The sequence below is a fragment of the Doryrhamphus excisus genome, chromosome 7 (genome assembly GCF_030265055.1).
Source record: "Doryrhamphus excisus isolate RoL2022-K1 chromosome 7, RoL_Dexc_1.0, whole genome shotgun sequence".
In the NCBI taxonomy this organism is placed as follows: Eukaryota; Metazoa; Chordata; class Actinopteri; order Syngnathiformes; family Syngnathidae; genus Doryrhamphus; species Doryrhamphus excisus.
The window spans coordinates 7957153-7976978 of record NC_080472.1 but is presented as its reverse complement, the minus strand read 5'-3'; the positions used below and the strand labels follow the sequence as shown (position 1 = coordinate 7976978).

Below are 19826 nucleotides of genomic sequence, written 5' to 3'. Positions count from 1 at the left end.
ATTTTTACTCCACTCATTTAAGATACCATGGTGCAAACGTGAGAAGTCATTAGAGTGACAGCTATTGTATAATATCCAACAATCCTCACCAAAATGGAACGGGCCCTTTTCTGGAACAAACATCCTTGTGAATGAATGTCCTCGAAGTAAGAACGTCCCCCACCCCCCACCTACTTAGTGGAGATCAGTGTCAAGATCGTAACCTACATTCTCGGTCTTGGTCTGTCGCAGTGCAGAGATGTCGTCCACACCCCGACTTGCAACAACAGTACTTGTTATTTACTCAATGTTGAATGCGGTTGCATTTCTGAAAGAGGAGAGGGAGGTGTGGTGTGCTGGGGTTCCGGTGAAGACATTTCTGGGACAGTTGCGCTTCCAGAGATGCGTAATTGCACCAGTGGCGATACAGTGCATGTCAAAGAAATAGATCCCTCGGATATACGCGGTTATTTGTTTGAGGAACAGCTCATTTTCAACAATTTCTCCAAGCGTTTGATGCCCGAATGGTGTGGCTTTAGGGAGGGAGGGAGCTTTTCCCATTTAATACAGTCGTAGCCCGCTTGAGGATGAATCATATTGGCATTAGCAAGTTGACATTTTCACTCACAGGAAGGTTTAGACAGTATCTAAAACAACACTGATTATTCCTGAAGGTGCCGCCGCGGAAAGAAGTGCAGGATCGGTTGTCATGAAACCGGGATGCTGTTGTTCCTCAGGAGTAAAGATTGCGGTCGGCTGAAGAAATGGAAACGCTGACAGGAATGTGAACAACAGATATCCCAGCCAGCTTGCATTCCAGGAGAAAATGCCTTTTTTTCCAAAGTGGCACAGCAGCTCTTAAAAACAACATTTTTGAGTCCTTTCCTCGTTGACATTTAAGTCTGAGTATCGGAGCCTAACGATTTCATTTCCGGAGCCGACTTTGAAAACAAACGTTGACCCCATCCCCATTTGACTTTTTATCGCTTGCGAGCACAGTCATTGTGTTTACACTTCAGATGAAATCATGAATCAAGTGAAAAATGTACAAAATACATCAAGAGTCTTGAACCAGTCATGATGTGCTATATACGTATATCACTATATTGACACTTACTATGGTACCCATTATGGCATTGGATGCTCATATCACCTCCTACTTCGGTACGAGTTACATTATTAAAAAACCCCAAAAACAAACAAAAAAAAACTGTATTGTGGAAAGCAGGAAGTGAACAATTGTAACAGTTACTGATTGTAAAAGTACCAGATGGAGGGGTAGGATTTAATGAGCTTTGCTTCTTCCTACTCCTTTTGGACATGTGGAACTGTGAACTGATTATGGGATGCACTCAATTGTAATCTGATGCATGTTCAAATGAAATTAAACCATTACCATTACCAAATAAGTCATCATGCGTTCAAGAGCGCCTCCTTTGTTAGGATTTGAAGTGGCACAACACCCGCCCCTAAGCGCTTGACTCCCTTTTGGAACTTGGTACCAATTTCAGCAATTTATAGTGCTCGTTATTCAAGTTCAGAGTCTAGACCTACTTAGTTAGTCTGGCCCGCTATGGCCTGTTTTTCTCGATGTGGTGTGAATGCATTTTTCCTCAACTGCTTCAAACCAATCCAGCATCAAAATGTTCAGCAAATTGAAAACAATTTGGCTATCTATCTATCAGGACTTGGCGATATATTCCATATTTACAGTTATTTCATATCACATTTTGTCTGTTGACAATGAATGGGCAATTTTATTTTGGTGGAATATAATTTCCCATTTTCCGTTATTGTGGCTTTTTTTTTTTTTACCGATCCTACTGGGGGACACGGTTCGGGTGGCACAGCGGTTATTGTGCCAACCCGACAGTTGCTGGTTTGATCCTACATTACATCCAACATTTCAAATTCCACTGTTTTTATTCTGCTAACAATAACTGGACAAATGAAATCTATTTTCAACAACATTCATGTGTTCTGCAGGGCGACATGGCTCAGGTGGTAGATCAGTCGGCTCCCAACCTGATGGTTGCTGGTTCGATCCTCGTATAACCATTCAATTTGTTTCACCGTCTTTTTTGTCCGCTAGCTAGTCCTGCTACTCAGCGGCTTCCAACCATTCCAGCATCAAAATGTTTAACTAGTCCTCACGTAATTTCACATTTCCATTTTTACATCCCAACATGTCAGATTTCGCTACTGCCACATCTTCAACCACTTCAGCTCATTCAAAGCTAAACAATTTCCCATAATTCAATGCTTCCGTGACATTTTTCCAATAGGAAAATGAACGGACAATTTCATTGTGGAATTCTGCTTAATCCGCAGGACGACATGGCTGAGGTGGAAGATTGGTCATAGCTTCAACATATTTATACATTCCGACAATCAATCTCCATTTTTACATTCCAACATTTCAAAGTCTTCCCTTTTTGTCTGCTTTATTAATATTCCGTGCGTGGCTCAGGTCGAGTGCTTGGCTCCCAACCTGATGGTTGCTGGTTCCATCCTCAGTCCGTGAATAGATTTCAACACATTTCCGGGATATTTCAACATTTCAGCTCAGCTTGGCATGTACTACTGCAATGTAGTACTGCAATGTAACCATTGTATTCATTCAATAGAGACGCTGTACTACATAATAACGTCATGTTTTTTGATCACAGTGCAAAATGACACTTTTTCACTGTGAACCTTTGGAGGTGAGACTGGAGTGTTGAAACAGAATGCTTGATGCCTTGATGTAGTGTTTATGTGCTCACGGAGAATGCAAACAGCATTGCCTGAGGCCGCGCCGAGTCTTGGGTGAGCAACAATGATGATGATATTGAAACATCCAGCCCACAAGTGACAATGCAGACGGTGCAAGCCCATTAGAAATGATGGCCCGAGCCTCGTCTGGAAATTGATGCATAAATACTTTCAAGGTACATTGTTGGACCTTCAGGGCTACAATGGCATGTCACTGGGGTAATACCATTTCAGGTTGTAACCCCAAAGCTGAGCATGCAGCGTACTATTGTGTAAATGTTGCTTTTACATTCCAACATTCTCACTGTAAAAGTGCATTTGGGTTGTGGCTGTTCTTCTTTCATATGCAAACTGTGGAGTTGGAACAGCATTGCCAGACGTACGATAATTATAGTATTTGGTGGATCATTTCACCCACAAAGGGGGGGTAATTTGACCCCTGCGATACGTGGTAATTGGCAAACGCATACAGGACACATCGGGCCTCTTTACAGCCGGCTGGGGGCACTGTCCTGCTTGCTAGTGGACGTTAAAAACTGCCTTCCATTAACTTTGGTAATGGTAATGGTTTTATTTCATTTGAACATCAGATTACAATTGAATGCATCACATAATCAGTTCACAGTTCCACATTCAGTCCGAAAGGAGTAGGAAGAAGCAAAGCTTATTAAATCCTACCCCTCCATCTGGTACTTTTACAATCAGTAACTGTTACATTTGTAACTTTTGGTGTTTTTGTTTCCTTGTAATATCACAACACAAAAATATGACTTTTCTCATTAGATTATAACTTTAACTATAAATTATTGCTGATTTTTTTATTTTTGATGTTTTTTTTTGTGTTTGTTTTTTTATAATGGCCCCCAGGCCACACTTTGGACACCCCTGTATTAAGAATGAGCTCATAGAATGAATCTACTGCATATGTGTAATAATAATAACATTTAATGAATAAGCCACAGGCACATACAGTATATGCAGAAGCCTCCTTCAAAATATGATTTCTACAACATTCTATTTTGCACAGTGATGGAAAAAGGCCAAGAGTTTGGAAAATGTTTGAAAAAAAGATCACCCCTTTCCTGACAACCTTTTGGGATCTGTTAATCCTTGCTCTCTCCGCAAGACCCCATGAGACTTGCTTCTCTTGGCTAGAAGCTAAAATTCCATTTTTGTGGAAAAGCCCACGCAGCATCAGGCTGCACCAATCTAAACAACACGCCTGTGCAGTCCTGGGGGGATCGGACGGTGGCCCGTATTCACCCAACCACACTCCTCTTAAGTCCCCCACATGCCATCTGTACGCCCTCGTATCGGACCATTGATTCATGGTGTTTCAAAACAAGACAATACAAGAGAGGGACTACAAAGTCAGGCCAGAAAACCCCAGAGGTGATATCTGCTGAAAAAGATAAAGTACTCTCTATTGTGATAAGAGAACTAACATATTCTCATGACCCCGATGTCCTCAGGCTGTGAGCGGATGAGCATGAATGGTCTCGTAAAGGATTTTTTGTCTTAATATTATGCATGCACATCCAGTATGTTCTGTAAAAGAATGGAAAAAGAATCTATAGGTCAGGGGTGCCCACACTGTCGGGATGTCCGATATTGGCTTTTTTGCCGAATACCGATATGCCGATATTGTCCAACTCTCAAATTGCAATACTGATATCAATACCGATATGTGTAACATGACATATCTCCTGTGGTAGAATGAACACATATGTGTTGTATATAGCATTTTTCAAATATCAGTTTTCATAATTGGGTAAAAATCTGACACTGATATCAACCGATTTTCGGACCGATGATTATCAGACATACCTAATCATTACACATCATTCCTTGGTCGTTGTGTACATAACCTGAGTAGTATGGGTGTGTTAAACATACACTTCATGTATCACGTCCAGTAATCATTTGCTGTCAAACATTACTGATACACTAGAAATGGAAATGGTTTAAGAAAAGACGATGGAGCCGAAGTCAACCCTGTCAACCCCTGCTATCAGTCATGCACAACCAGGGATTGGACTCCGTACATGAATTTGATAACAATTATTCGTGATGAGTTCATCAAGTGTTTGCCACGTTGCCTGACAGCCTGACGATAGTGAGGACAGACTTTTACATAATCTCCTGCAAGTACCCCTTTAATGAAAGAAAGGGGAATACTTTCTAAAAACCTCAGCCACCCTAATTATTGTCAGTGATATATCTATTTGAAGAGATCCTTGCGGATTTGTGTGAAGTTTGCCTTTGACAGCCCTGAACTACACCGCAGCACTTTCTTGTTAGAGAGCGAAACAAGACCAAAGAACTCCAAAGCCCGCTAATCTTACTACATCCTACAAGATGTCGAGACAGCTCCGAGCTGAACTGGAAAAACTTCCTTAGCCCAAGGCGGTCAATTAGAGCTGCATGATCAAATGTGTCAAAAGCTACATAAGATCCCGAGACAAAGACTGAACCATCTCCTGCGCCTGCTGTTTAAAGGCACTCATCCAAGGGCTATTAAATGCCTCACGGAATGTCACTAATGCAGAGTTTGGGCGGACCATGTAGATTTTTCACTCTCAAATAAATGAGTGTTTATTGGGCGGTGAGCCTATCGCTGACATCTGCAAGGCCATCGACTGCAAATCACATTAGTAGTGGTCGTAAAAGATTCTTTTTTTTATGTACTTCTATACAAACCTTGGACACGTTCCTGGACTGGATTGGGGACAGTACAGTGGAACCTCGGTTTTCCAAAGGAAGGTGCTTGTCAGTAGCCATGTTTAAGTGAGGAGTTTTTCTCTATCTATCCACCCATCCATCCATCCATCCATCCATCCATTTATCTATTCTGCGCTGAAAGAACGCACCCGGGATAAATCTAAACATTAAAAGATAAAATTCAATCTAGCTAATATTTTATAATTAAACTCAGGACATGTTTTATATAGATATATATTTTCTTTTTTAATAAAAGTGGACAGCTGGGATAGGCTCCAGCACCCCCGCGACCCTTGTGAGGAAAAGCGGTAGAAAATGAATGAATGAATGAATAAAAGTGGACTTGAATGGCGTATAGAAGGGTTTAGATTCTGTTCCACAGATGGCGCTAATGCACATGAAAGCTGCTTGCCAACCGCCAATAAACAACAGAAGAAGAAAAACACCACGAAGAAGAACGCACCCTGACAACTTTCCGTTTGAGCGGGTACAAGATACTTCAATCGGATTGGGGAAAATAATATTCCACCCCTGGGAATCCGATTATATATTCATTCAGATTGGCAGTTTTCTTTCGAAACGAGGTGTATACAAAGGTTACATTCTTTCTGTTTGAGCAAATAAACCGGATGCAATTGGAATATTTGGGTCCATGTATACGTGGATGCTGTTGCCTTTCCATAGAGAGGAGGATTGTTGAATTGATTGATTGTTGAATATGAATTTGACTGCCAAGATGGAGGATTGTAAATCACCAAAAGTTCACCAGAAGGTGATTTTACTTTCCAACAAAGTATCAGAACCTTTGCTTGAGAAGGACAGACTTCATACTACATACACACCTTTTTCACTTATTCAATTCATAAATGGGACAAGGAAGTCATCCCACGAAATGTTGCGGTTTGATTATCGCTCTCTCGCTTTTTTATTGATCACGGATTTCAAAATAACTCACAATAAAGAAGGTGAGAAATGACTCATAGCCATGTGTCGTGGCCTCGTCTGTGTATCTCTTGTATCGCCTGTCCTCGTCCTTTGCCGTTGCCTATTGGCCGTCTTCATCAACGAAAACGTGACGTTGAATGTTCATCACTCTATTTCAGTCCAAATTCATTTATTCATTCATTTCCAATATTTTTCTGCATGTAAGACTAAATTGTTGGACACCAAAAGTGTTTACATTTTTGGCTGTTTGGAACAATGCATTGGTCCGTTTTCATAGACGGATTCATCACAAAAACCACAAACAGCAGAAGAATACTCACCATATCTGTATCTGACACTGGACCAAAACTTGTCACATAAATGTTTGTCTTCACTTCCGTCACGCTCTCTGTAAAGAAAAGATTAGAACATGTCACACAGAGCACAGCTTCAGTCAGTCCATTTTCTAGCGGAAGCTCGCTTTTAACGATAACAAGCATTCACACCGCTACGCCATCATCAACAGGCTGTTTAGTTTGCTGCAGGTCTGGATCCTTCCTGCCGTATTCAAGCTGGATGTGAGAAAGGACAGTTTTCACGCCAAAGTCAATTCCTGCCTGAGCCAGTTGGGAGGCAGTTTGAGCCACTGCACGCCACTAGGCACCTTCTTGGCCAATTGCATTGGCGTGGCGCCGGCCCAGTGGACTCTTAGCATAAACTCTTCTATCGGTAGTCAGGGTTGGAGGAATAATCATGTACTCACAGATAACAGGAACAATTCTTATTGTTGAAGGAAAAGTGGACTTTTTTAATGAATTATATGCTGCGCACCTGAAATGCACTTCATCTACACCACGCCAATGGGGTGTGGCCAGCGCACTTTGCAATTTTTGCGAGTGGCATCACTCTCACTGTGATTGTTTATTACACTGAAAAACCTACATGTGTTGTTGCGCATGGTGTGCTTCGTCTGCCAGTCCAAGTCGGAGCTGGCAATCTTTCAGGTACTTTTGGAGCGCTGTTTTGTCCCCATATTTTCACTGCGCCAGGCTGAAAATGTGGACACTTCCCCTGGTGCGCCGCCACGCCCATCTCGGCGCAGTCCAGCCTACCGAATTACCAAATTGTGCACTGGATGGAATTACCACTGCGTGGGGTGCGCCACAACCACGAAATTAGCATTAGTGTTAAATTATCCAAACTCAAAAACAGCAGCAGCAGTGTTGACAGCAGTATGTAGCGTTTACCATTCAGTGGTGACCTGAGGTATTGTGAGCGAGTGTGTGGTGAAGCTAGTCGCTAGCCAGCTAGTAGATATCCGTTGTGGTGTTGCGAGGTGCCACTACGCTATTAACGTAGTTCTTGGGCGTAACAATGGTCAAAACAATAACAATAATGTAATGTAGCTGTGGCTTGGTTATAAGGTAGGTCACATGATGCTTTTTGGAGGTTTTCAGAAGGCTTTCTAGACAGAATAGGTGCATCCCATGATACGCATTTTTAGCTGCCTCTTTTTGTCTGTTTTTAAATCTTTAGAACACACAGAAGAGTAGGAATAAGTCCATTAAGCGTGTGGAAAATAATCAATATTAATCAATACATCAAGTGCATCAGCTCATTCACTGGGTATGGATGCAATTGACGGGTGAAATCTAGATTCATTGTGATGCGTTTGTGGGTATCGGTAAAATATGACGCAAGCGCCATTTTATGTTCAACTTCACCCGATATGCTGTTCCCCAGGTGCATTGAATGCACCATCATTATTTGGTGTTTTGTATTGAATACGGACGGAAGCCGTGAGGCACATCCAACTACTAGTAAAACAGCATGGACGTTCGTAGCAAGCAGCAGCGAGGAACTTATATTTATATTTAACCCCCCCACAACGTTTAAATGGTATGTTTGGAAACACTACAGATTCGGAAAGAGCGACGGAAAGCTCAACAAAACGTCCGTCATTTGCAAAGAATGCCGTGTTAAGAAGTCGTACAACGGCAGCACGACAAACATGCAGACCCTCTTAAAAAGGGGACACCACAACACAGACAAGTCTACCGCCCCCTCCCCGTCTAGTTCCTCGTCGGACACCGGGGAAGAACCAAGCAAATCAGGTCAGAACAAGTGGATCTTCCGCTGCTCTCCAAATTGTCCAGGAGCTATTTGTCCGTCCCTGCAACAAGTGCCCCCCCCCATCTGAGTGTTCAGCACAGTAGGTGACATTAGAACAGCAGAGCAGTTGGCTTCTTCCTGAATTTGGAAACAATTTAAAAAGGGTAGAAGTTGTTTTCCACTTTCTGCTCCTCACTACTGTATTAGCCTAGCTGCTAGCTCATTCATATTAGCAGTATGTTTTGCAGACAGGAATATAAACAAACATTGATTGCACTGTTGAAAGTGTCACTTTAACTTTGTTGTTGCTGTACTGTATTTTTTACAGCAGTAATTATTGTTGAATTGTTTGACTCCACCACTGAACCACTGCTATTGGAATTGCATAGCCCATGTGAAAGTGGGAGGAAAGTTGTTTTTGAAAAGTTGTTGCTGTTTTAAGATGACAAAAAGAATGATGAAGAAGTGGTGCATAGTAAAAAAGACAAACAGCACTTTAGTTGAATTTACTGCCAAGTGCCTAGAAGGAATAAAGCCAAATCCTTTTTGTAGGGCCATACGGAATTCCATTTTTTCCCGTTGCTTATTTGCTTCATGTTGAATTGCATCATATCGCAAGAAATTGCACCATATCATATCGGATTGCATTGATTTGAACTAATTGATTATCACATCGTATCGCATCATATCGTGACGAGGGTGAATCGTATCGCCAGAAAATTCCATGTATCGTTAAAGTATCATATCGCCGGCAGTGCATCGAATCGTCCTCAGTGCTGTGATTCACACCCCTAGTGTCCATGTCTCACATACAAATTGTGGATGAAGAAATTTCCCCCAAAATACACTTTTCATTGACGTTTAGAAGAAATACTTTTGAGGATAACTGGTTAGCTCATCAGCTACAAGTTCCTGCAGCATAAGAGTTGCAATGTGGTGGAAACAATGCACAACAGGAGTCTACTACCGGCATGACTATCGGGGTGTTATTTCATGTCTGCAGGGCTAAAAACGATATTTAGAAAGTCATGAGCAGGTTTTCTATGCTGGAACTCGGAATATGTATAGTGGAAGTTCATTTAACGCAGTCGGGTCTGGAACCAATTAAGCACTACAAACGAGGGACGACTGTGTTAGTCGGGATTACTGACTCAAACTTGTTTTGTCCAGTCAAGCATTAGCATCCATCCTGAAACATTTGCTGCTCAGCAAGGAGGAGCTTAGCACGGAACGTATGGCCCTCTGTGGCTCTTCCATAACGAGGACAATTAATTGCCATTACACACTCTTATAGACATATCATAACCACATTAAATGTGATCATCTTTTATGACTCTCCAATGTGTTTTTTCCTCATATTTTGGAATAATTACGCGTATCGTTGCACATGATGAAAACCATCACCGCGCAGCAATTCAATTAAGAAGCGCGGTATTAATTCCGAAGAAAAACACGCCTTGATTTTAAAACATTAAGTAGGACACCATGCGAGAGTCGAGAGAGGCCGAAATCTGTCTTCCTCTCTTTGTGGGTTGAATCAGCTCCTTTGGGGGGGATGTGTGAAGCAGGCTTTTGGGCTCTTGGTGAGACAAATAGCTTCCCCCTGTAGCACAACAACCAGAGAGTGATGAGGCTTTTATCCAAAAGTGAAGGAGATACTTTGCGCTAACTACGTCCCAGACCTAAGAGACCACCCACAGGTGAAATCTCCGCTCCTGTGGCGAAGAACCCCCGTGAGAGGTGAGATCCACTTCCACATGAATCATCCCGAGGACACAAATAGTTCTGGCAAAGTATGTGATTATCGCAGAGCTGCATCAGCGGTTTGCATGGCGGGCATCGGCGGGGGGCAGAATGAGTTTGCCATTTTTTCTGTTTACAACAATGCATCAGCGTGAATAGATGCTGATGAAAATGAAATTATACTATGCGGTCTGATTATCTGAGATGTTTGCACGTAATTATGTCTCATCGAACTCTTTAGGTCTGGAATCAACCTCGAGTAATAACATTTCCATTTTGCAACCGTTTTAAAAAGGATTCATTTGCAACACAAATGACTTCCTGTCACACTAAACGGATACATCCATAATTCCAACAAGAACGGCCTCCATATCCTCTGACTTGGACAAACAAGCCGTGGATGCATTGCGCCTGATTTCTCTGCTGCCTGGGTAGCGCTCCAAGGTCCTGCAGCTTGGTGGTCGGCAGCCCGGTAGCAACGCTTGTGGCCTCGGCAGCGAGCAGCCAAGCGGAAGCACGCATTCCAGCTGGATGACTGAGAAAAGTCTGCTCAAGCATGTGGCCTTGCTTTGTTGAAGCTTTGGAGGAAATGGCGCCATTTAGACGGCTTTCTACCGACATATGTGCTTGTCCGCCGTGACTGAAAGCTTTCACTCCGGGACCGTGCACCCAATAGCCAATACCTGCTCTGCACCACACAAAGCAGCTGGTACTTGTGTGTCGTTAAAACGCACTGTACCCATATGAGTACGTACTGTACCTTACCTCCTAGCCCAGGACGTAGTCTGTTGTCATAGCCGTCCAACAGTCTGTCTAAGATTTGGGTGTAAATGGTGATGTTGTCCTTACTGTCACCAGGCAGCGGCTCTTTGTGTCCAACGACGGCCCTGCAGAAAGAAATTGAACAACTTGACGCAAAATATAGGCAACAAGGCAAATTATAGCATACTCGAGTATTTTTACACAGAAATATTTGGGAGAGCCTTTCCACGAGTGCTGGAGAACCTGTACATGAACCTTCGGTACAAAAGCCACGATGTGGTTCTCATCTCTCGTGGAACACTGGTCACTCGTTTTTCCCTGTCCACTCTATCCACACCTATCACTCGTTTCTCCCTTTGCTTCTTTATCCACACCTGTCACTCGTTTCTCCCTGTCTTCTTTATCCACACCTATCACTCGTTTCTCCCTGGCTTCTTTATCCACACCTATCACTCGTTTCTCCGTCTTCTTTATCCACACCTATCACTTGTTTCTCCCTGGCTTCTTTATCCACACCTATCACTCGTTTCTCCGTCTTCTTTATCCACACCTATCACTTGTTTCTCCGTCTTCTTCATCCGCACCTATCACTCGTTTGTCCGTCTTCTTTATCCACACCTTTCACTCGTTTCTCCGTCTTCTTTATCCACACCTATCACTCGTTTCTCCGTCTTCTTTATCCACACCTATCACTCGTTTCTCCGTCTTCTTCATCCACACCTATCACTCGTTTGTCCGTCTTCTTTATCCACAACTATCACTCGTTTCTCCCGGTCCTCTTTATCCACACCTATCACTTGTTTCTTGGTGTCCACTTTATCCACACCTATCACTCATTTCCCCTGTCCTCTTTATCCGCACCGAGCATTCATTTCTCGCTGTCCTCTTTATCGCACCTATTAATCGTTTCTCCCCGTCCAATCTATCCACACCTATCACTCGTTTCTCCCTGTCCTCTTTATCCACACCTATCACTCGTTTCTCGGTGTCCACTTGATCCACACCTATCACTCGTTTCTCCCTGTCCACTTTATCCAGACCTATCACTTGTTTCTCCCTGTCCACTTTATCCACACCTACCACTTGTTTCTCCCTGTCCACTTTATCCACACCTATTACTCGTTTCTCGTTGTCCTCTTTATCTACACCTATCACTCGTTTCTCCCTGTCACTTTATCCACACCTATCACTTGTTTCTCGCTGTCCACTTTATCCATACCTATCACTCGTTTCTGCCTGTCCACTTTATCCACACCTATCACTCGTTTCTGCCTGTCCACTTTATCCACACCTATCACTCGCTTCTCCCTGTCCAATCTATCCATACCTATCACTCGTTTCTCCCTGTCCACTTTATCCACACCTATCACTCGTTTCTCCCTGTCCTCTTTATCGCACCTATCACTCATTTTCCCTGTCCAGTCTATCCACACCTATGCCCCGTCTCTCCCTGTCCTCTTTACATGTCCAAACGTGAAAACATAAAGTAGTTAAATATTTTATTGACTATAAGTCCAGGTACTGTACATACCGCGGCCTGCCAATTAGTGATACCTGAGTATTCTGGTAAAAGACAAATCTCTATAATAATATATATAATATATATATAATTATATAATATATAATCTCTATAGTAATTATATTCTTGTAAGTGTCAACTTTTCTTCATCGACTTGACTCCGCACTGAAAGCTTTGATTAGAAAATTCATCACATGGTTTAAGCCACCAGTTATTAAAGATTTTTCTAAAATTAAATGTCCCATATTCCTTGTGACTATATAGAAAGGCAATTATTCTATAGAGTGCTGATGAGTTAATGACTATAGTCTTTTAATTAAAGCAAAATCCCTTGAGAGGATAAAATATCCAAGTAACCCCCTATCAGCAAACTCTCGGGTAAACTGATACCGGTATTGTTCTGGTGGGAATGGACGTCGTTTTAAGGAACCTGAATAACCTGAATGAAGTTTGTAGGGAAGTGGAGCAAATCTTTCCTCTTAGAAAGGCCTCGTGCCCAACAAGGCCTACAACCTCAGCCTTTAAAGCACTTACTGGGTCAAGTTCAAAGCTTAAAAATGTTGACGCTAAGTCTGTTCAAGTCATGTGCCCATATTTATAAACTACAGTAAACCTCGGATATATCGGACTCGGATATATCGGAAATTCGCTCACAACGGACAGATAAAAAAGAACTGATTTTTCTGTAATGCATTTCCAATAAAAATTAATTGCATATATCGGATTTTTTATAACGGATTTCGCCCATTTCGGACAAAATCTCCAGTCCCGTTCCAATGCATTTCCATTAAATTTCCCTCGCATATATCGGATGGCCGCATCGTGGTGCTCCAATTCGCCGAATCGTGACAGGCCGCTATACGACGTCATTTGCAGAGTTTGCAGCGTTGCCTGCGCGTCCAGGTACATTTGAAACATAGTCAAGGAAGTGCCTTTTTATAACGGATAAAATCCGATTTACGCATATACCGGATATAAATCCGATATATGCGTAAAACGGACATTTTCCGGTATACGCATATAACGGATTTCGCTTATATCGGACAAAACCAGTGGGAACAATTTAATCCGATATATCCGAGGTTTACTGTATATACCAATATTAGTGTGGCCCGCCTGGTCCAGCCAGCCCCGAATTCCGCCTGGCTCAAACCAGGTTCTGTAGAAAAACCATTGCACACGCAAAACTACCTGATCGGCTACCTGAAACGGCAACACTGCGGCATTTGAAAAGTGCAAAATGTTTCCTAGAGACCTCTGTGTCGTCACACGGGTGGGCTGCTCGGAGCGTGTGCCCAAATACAGTGCACCTTGTCGGGCCAAGCCAGGTGGCTTCTCCTGCTCCTCCTTATCCTCCAATTCTCCAGACCTCCATAGTGGCACCCCGGCTGCTCGGCGGATGTGTCTGAGTACAGTGCCCTTTGCTGGGCCACAGCAGGTGACTCCATCCGCTCTATACTCTGGTTCTCCTGATGTTAGTGATGTGGTCGTAGTAAGTCCACCCTTCTAGTAAGCTTAGACTCAGGCTTAGACTTCACAATCTGCGGGGTACCTCATGTTGTGGCTAGTTTCTCAGCTCTTCATGAATGTTGAATAAAAACAAAAAAAGTATCTACACTTTAATTCAGTGTCAAATGAACAATAAGCATTCAAAATGTTTCATAAGTTTTTCCATCGTCACTCTGTCTGACATCCAGTGAAATTTTGAGAGTCTCTGTATTTGTAAATTATGCATACTTGTCCGACTTTGTCATTGAAATAGCTCATTTTGAACTCGGAACTGTCAAGCTGTCTTATTATGTTTTGTCATCATCAATGTGAAGTGGAAGTTCGGTGCTTAAAAGTGAATTGCGATTATTTGATCAGAGGACGAGAGAAATGAATAAATGATATGTGAAGCAAGTCGTGGAAAACTTCACAAATATTAACGTTTTGTTTTTTTTGTACAAGAAAATTAATATTAATGTCGCTTTTGGGATTTACCGAGACAGTAGAAAAAAATGTGGAATGGTATTCAAATCTGTTTAAGGCAAAACAAATGGATTCAAAGTGGCCTGACCCAGGAAATGAAGGACAGGAAGAGGAAGTGGGAAGGTGCTAAAAGGACACCTGAGACATGTGAAGGAGGGAAAACACCTGAAAGGCGAAGGGATTGCAGCAAGGAGGAAAGAAAGGCATAAGTAGATAACAGACATACATACTGGATATCGACAAGGACCTTACTCGGCTGTTTTCTCAACCAGGAAGTTGGAGCTGCTCGCAAGGTAGATAACACTTCTTCCTTCAGAAAAAGTAAGCACTAATGCCCCCTTCCTCGTATCGCCCCGGTCTTCTGCTCGTCTCGTATCTGTGGTCCAACAGCCTGCACACATTTCTCTGACACAAACCGGGCCCGAACCTTCATTAGCTTCCTAACTTCTTCCTGATTGATGGCCATTTTAACTCCAATGCTCATTACTCGCTTCCTCGCTCTGAGAATTCTGTTGAATTGCCCCGAAAAGCAATTAGAAGAAAACTGATGCTTTTTTTTGGGGGGGGGGGCTGATGAATGTCGAGGACAACAAAACATATCCTGGACTCTAGATCGATTCCATGGTTGGATGAAGGATGTGGATTCTAATTGATTGATGGTTAACCAATTAACCATGATTAACGAGGGCAGACTGTAATCTGATTAAAAATATGAATCCTTTAACAGCCCGAATTAATATCATTATTTCCCATGAAAAACCTTGGAGGCTTCACAGTGTACAAAAAAAAAAATACCGACAAAGATCGACCAGAGTTGCAACTTGAACCTGAACGTGAACAAGTACACAGTGTGCTTGAACGCCTCCTCATCCAAGTCACTCCTGAGGCCCTCATGTCTAATATGGTCACACGCCTCCTAACTGGCAACAGCAGCCCTCCGCCCTGAGAGGCAAATGGCGCTGCAGCACGTCTCATCCGTGGCCAAGCCTGTAATCTTTTATCTGTCTGACTGCTTTGGTCCACTCGAACACAACAAGAATCCTTCTACGTGTAGACCCCAAAACACTGCCGTTATTTCCATTCGCTACACCATTTTTATCTTTTCCATTCTTTCATTGCTGGGCTTGGAGAAGGTAGAGAGAGGTACGCATCCACAGTCCGCACTACAGATGATGTGCTTTTCAGAGATTAAGTACAGACATAAAATTATCATTAAATCATGTTTTTACACGTTTATTCAGTTTCTCTTTCTGGGATTTGCAAATCAGAGCAGAGTTCCAAATTATTATAGACTAGAATATAAAATGCAGGATGACTCACTGATCGAATTGATTTTCTGGTTCAGACTTCTATCAGCGAGCGCAGGAGCACACATCAGATGATCACACGCTTGAAAAACAACAACAATCAACCAAACAAATTTCTAAAATCACAAATACTTCAACTTGCTGATATAGTTAATTTTCAAACAGCTAAAATAATGCATAAGGCTAAAAATAACCAATTAGCTAAAATGTCATCCAATACTTCTCTACAAGAGAGGAGAAATATGATCTCCTACAGAGTACACGGACGCTGATGAGTACACTCCTGATCAAAAATGCAAAATGAAAAAAAAAACAAGAAATGAAAGTGAAAGAAAAAGTGGAAGAAACTTTTATTCTCCCCTGATGTTCCCTGGCATGACAGGAAGATCCCACCTGAGATGTTTTCCACACGGCACAGTGAAGGGGGTGCCATCATGATCCTTCAATGGAACGATAGAGCTTCAGGTTGCGCATGGGTGTCAAACGGCTTTTTCAATCGGACAATGATGGCTCAATGCTGTGTCTTCAATAACGAGCTTTTGCAGTCTAACGGGATAGAAGCGCCGGAATGGTGATATACTGTCCTTACAGTGCGTTTCTTTATGCAAAGCTAGGCAGCTAGCTCAACAGTCCAACGTGCTACAATAAACAAACAAGGTTAGTCTTTTCTTGGCCTTTACTGGGGTAATTCTTCGAATACTGTAAAACTGTACAGGAACAAACACAGCACTAAAATATACATTATATACAGCGATATGATACAAAGAATAATCAACAATAAGAGTAAAGCTAGCATAATAGCTACGATCTACAAGTTAGCCACAACTAGCATCACATTTAGTGAACTTATACAACGATACGACAGTCGTACAATTAAGTTTCTAATGCCATACGATGATTTAAATGATGTTATATGTTACTCACAGACATATAGACTCCAGGGCAGAGGCGTAATGGATCGTATTCCGTAACGACAAGTAACATCGTTTGTGGCGAGGGATCGAGGTGAACAGCAGACAACAAAAATCGCAGTGGATGATTGCGTACACTAGGTGTTGCCAGACCAACAGCCAAACAATACAACGTATTAAGGGCAGCACAGGTAGGAATGATGGAATATGTGCGATTCCTTTATTCTGTTAATCGGACCGGTGGACCCATTGGTGCAGCGTGACATCTCATCTAATGATTCTAGTACTGGAACTACTTCTGAAGTACTTCTAATTACACTTCATTTTACATCTATTGTCGGTGACCAGTCCAGGGCGGATCCCGCCTCTGCTGGGATAGGCTCCAGCCTACCCACGACTCTAGTGAAGATTAGCAGCATAGACACCAGATGCATGGATGGAGGTATTGTTCATATGATATAACGTTCATGCTGAGAAAAGGAGAGAAAAACACGGAATAACATACCTCCACACACAAGCCTCTACTTAATGAAAATGGTTGTGATAAATTGCAGTTTGCACCCCCATATTATAAAATGCTTTTACCGTATTTAGCATTTTTTGGGAGGGAATATTTCAAACACTTTAACAACTATTTATAAACCATTTCCTGCATCAACTCTCAACCATGACTTTCTGTACTTCTTTGCATATTGTATTAAAGGCATACAAGTCCTTACTATTCTTTTTGGTCGTGGTGTCCCCGTATACAGTGAGGGTCATGAGTATTTACACCCCCTGCAATTTTGCAAGTTCTCCCACTTAGAAAATAGGAAGAGATCTGAAATTTTCACTCTTAGAGACATAATCTAAAAAAAAAAAAATCAAAAAATCACATTGTATGACTTTTTAATGATTTATTTGTAAATTACTATGGTTCATAAGTATTTGCACCCTTGAGAATCAGCAATAATTTTGACTCTCAAAGAGCTCTCAGTCCACCCTAAAAAAGTCCACCTTTACCCCACAAGTACCCCCCCACCTACTCCCGTTTTGAGCTCATTAATGTGACCTGTGCACCCCCACAGTCAGTTATAATGCAACTGCTACCATGGGCAAGACAAGAGAGCTTTCCAAGGACAAAATAGTAGAGCTCCACAAAGCTGGAAAAGGCTACGGAACAAACGGGAAGCAGCTTGGTGAGAATGAATCAACGGTTGCTGCAATTGTTAGAAAAAGGAAAAGGCTCAACATGACTGCTAATCTACCTGGGACTGGGTTTCCATGTAGGATCTCGTGGGGCATGACTCATGATTAGAAAACTGATGGATCAGCCCAGAATGACATGGTAGGAGCGGGTCAATGACCTGAAGAGAGCTGGAACCACGATTTCAAAGTCTACTGTCAGTAGAACACTACGGCGTGATGCTTTAAAAGCATGCATTGTATAGAAGTTTCCCCTGTTGAAGTCCGCACATGTGGGCTCGTCTAAAGTTTGCCAGGGACCGTCTGAATGATCACAGGGGTCATGGGAGAATGTCATGTGGTGAGATGAGACAAAAATTTAGCTTTTTGGTTCAAAAAGAAGGCTGAGTTGCATCCCAAGGACACCATCCCTACTGTTAAGTACGGGGGTGGAAACATCATGCTTTGGGGGTGCTTTTCAGCAAAGGGGACAGGACGACTGTACTGTATTAAAAAGAGGATGTAGTGTAAGCATATCAAGGTTCTGGAGTGGCCTAGCCAGTCTCTAGACCTAAATCCAATAGAAAATCTTTGGAGGGAGCTGAATCTTGGTGTTGCTCAGCGACAGCCCCAAAACCTGACAGATCTAGAGTGGATTTGTGTAGAGGAGTGAGCCAACGTCCCTGTTGCTGTATGTGCAAACCTGGTGAGGATCTGCAGGAAACGTTTGACCTCTGTAGTTGCAAATAACCGTTTCTGCACTAAATATTAGCACTGAAGGGGGCGCCATCATGGTCCTTCAATAGAACGATAGAGCTTCGAGTTGCGCAGGGGCGTCAAACGGCTTTTTCAATCAGACAATGATGGCTCAATGCTCCGTCTTCAATAACAAGCTATTGCAGTCTAACGGGATAGAAGCACCGGAATGGTGGTATACTGCCCTTTGGAGGGAGCTGAAACTTTGTGTTGCTCAGCGACAGCCCCAAAACTTGACAGATCTAGAGTGGATTTGTGTAGAGGAGTGGGCCAACGTCCCTGTTGCTGTATGTGCAAACCTGGTGAGGAACTGCAGGAAACGTTTGACCTCTGTAATTGTATATAACCGTTTCTGCACTAAATATTAGCACTGATTATTTCAAGGGTGCAAATACTTATAGGAAATAGGAATTTACAAATAAATCATAAAAAAAAATCATTCAATGTGATTTTTTGATTTTATTTTTTAGAGTGGAATGCATCTATGAATATGAAAATTTCAGATCTCTCCCTATTTTCTAAGTGGGAGAACTAGTGGGTGTAAATACTATGACCCTCACTGTATGTGACTTTTTCACTTATGATATGATAGCGATATTACAGCCTTGAATACCGATATCAATATAAGATCAGCACATTCGTGTCGTGTGTAGTGTAGCACATTTTGGAGTGTGGAATGTTAGAAAAGCCTTAATCAAGGGATGTGACTAAAACAGAGAACAGTAGTCAACACCAGTACGTATGAGAAAAACTGGCCCATTCACGTCTTTGTGCATCTGTGGAGTAGGTTTATGCACAGCATCATATCGCTGAGGTAGTACTGCTCAATTAAAGCGCACATCACTCTCCACCGACATGCGCTTTCCTGTTGAGTGAAGCTGCGTCACATGCATGATGAGGTTGGTCGTATTAAACTTCCTTGGTTCTGAACTTGAACATGACAGGTTTAGCATTCAACTGCAACGTCTTCTTTGGAATTTTAAGGAAAAATCCTGCCACATGGCCGTCATGACTTCTGCTCCTTGCTCTTTGTTTGATTGTCGATGCAGGCCGGTACAATCTCATTCATGGAATATGCTGCCAGCTAGTTTCTGGGGGTCCTTGAACTCCCAAAACAATTGATTGCTAACATGGTGTAACATCTGATAGTCATGAAAAAACATAACTTTACAGTGTTCATGAAAAACAGTGTCAAAAATCCTG

The 19826-nt window shown here is 42.3% G+C and overlaps 1 protein-coding gene across 2 annotated transcripts in view; it reads right to left on the bottom strand.

Moving 5' to 3' along the window:
- gabra3 (gamma-aminobutyric acid type A receptor subunit alpha3) overlaps positions 1 to 19826 on the bottom strand; it is a 113782-nt gene that overhangs the window by 40708 nt on the left and 53248 nt on the right. For both annotated transcript variants that reach the window (XM_058076970.1, XM_058076969.1), the window contains exons 3-4: positions 10999 to 11120; positions 6720 to 6787 (exon numbers count right to left, since the gene is read on the bottom strand). In XM_058076970.1, coding sequence (XP_057932953.1) covers positions 6720 to 6787; positions 10999 to 11120 — 190 coding nt within the window. The remainder of the gene's footprint in view (positions 1 to 6719; positions 6788 to 10998; positions 11121 to 19826) is intronic.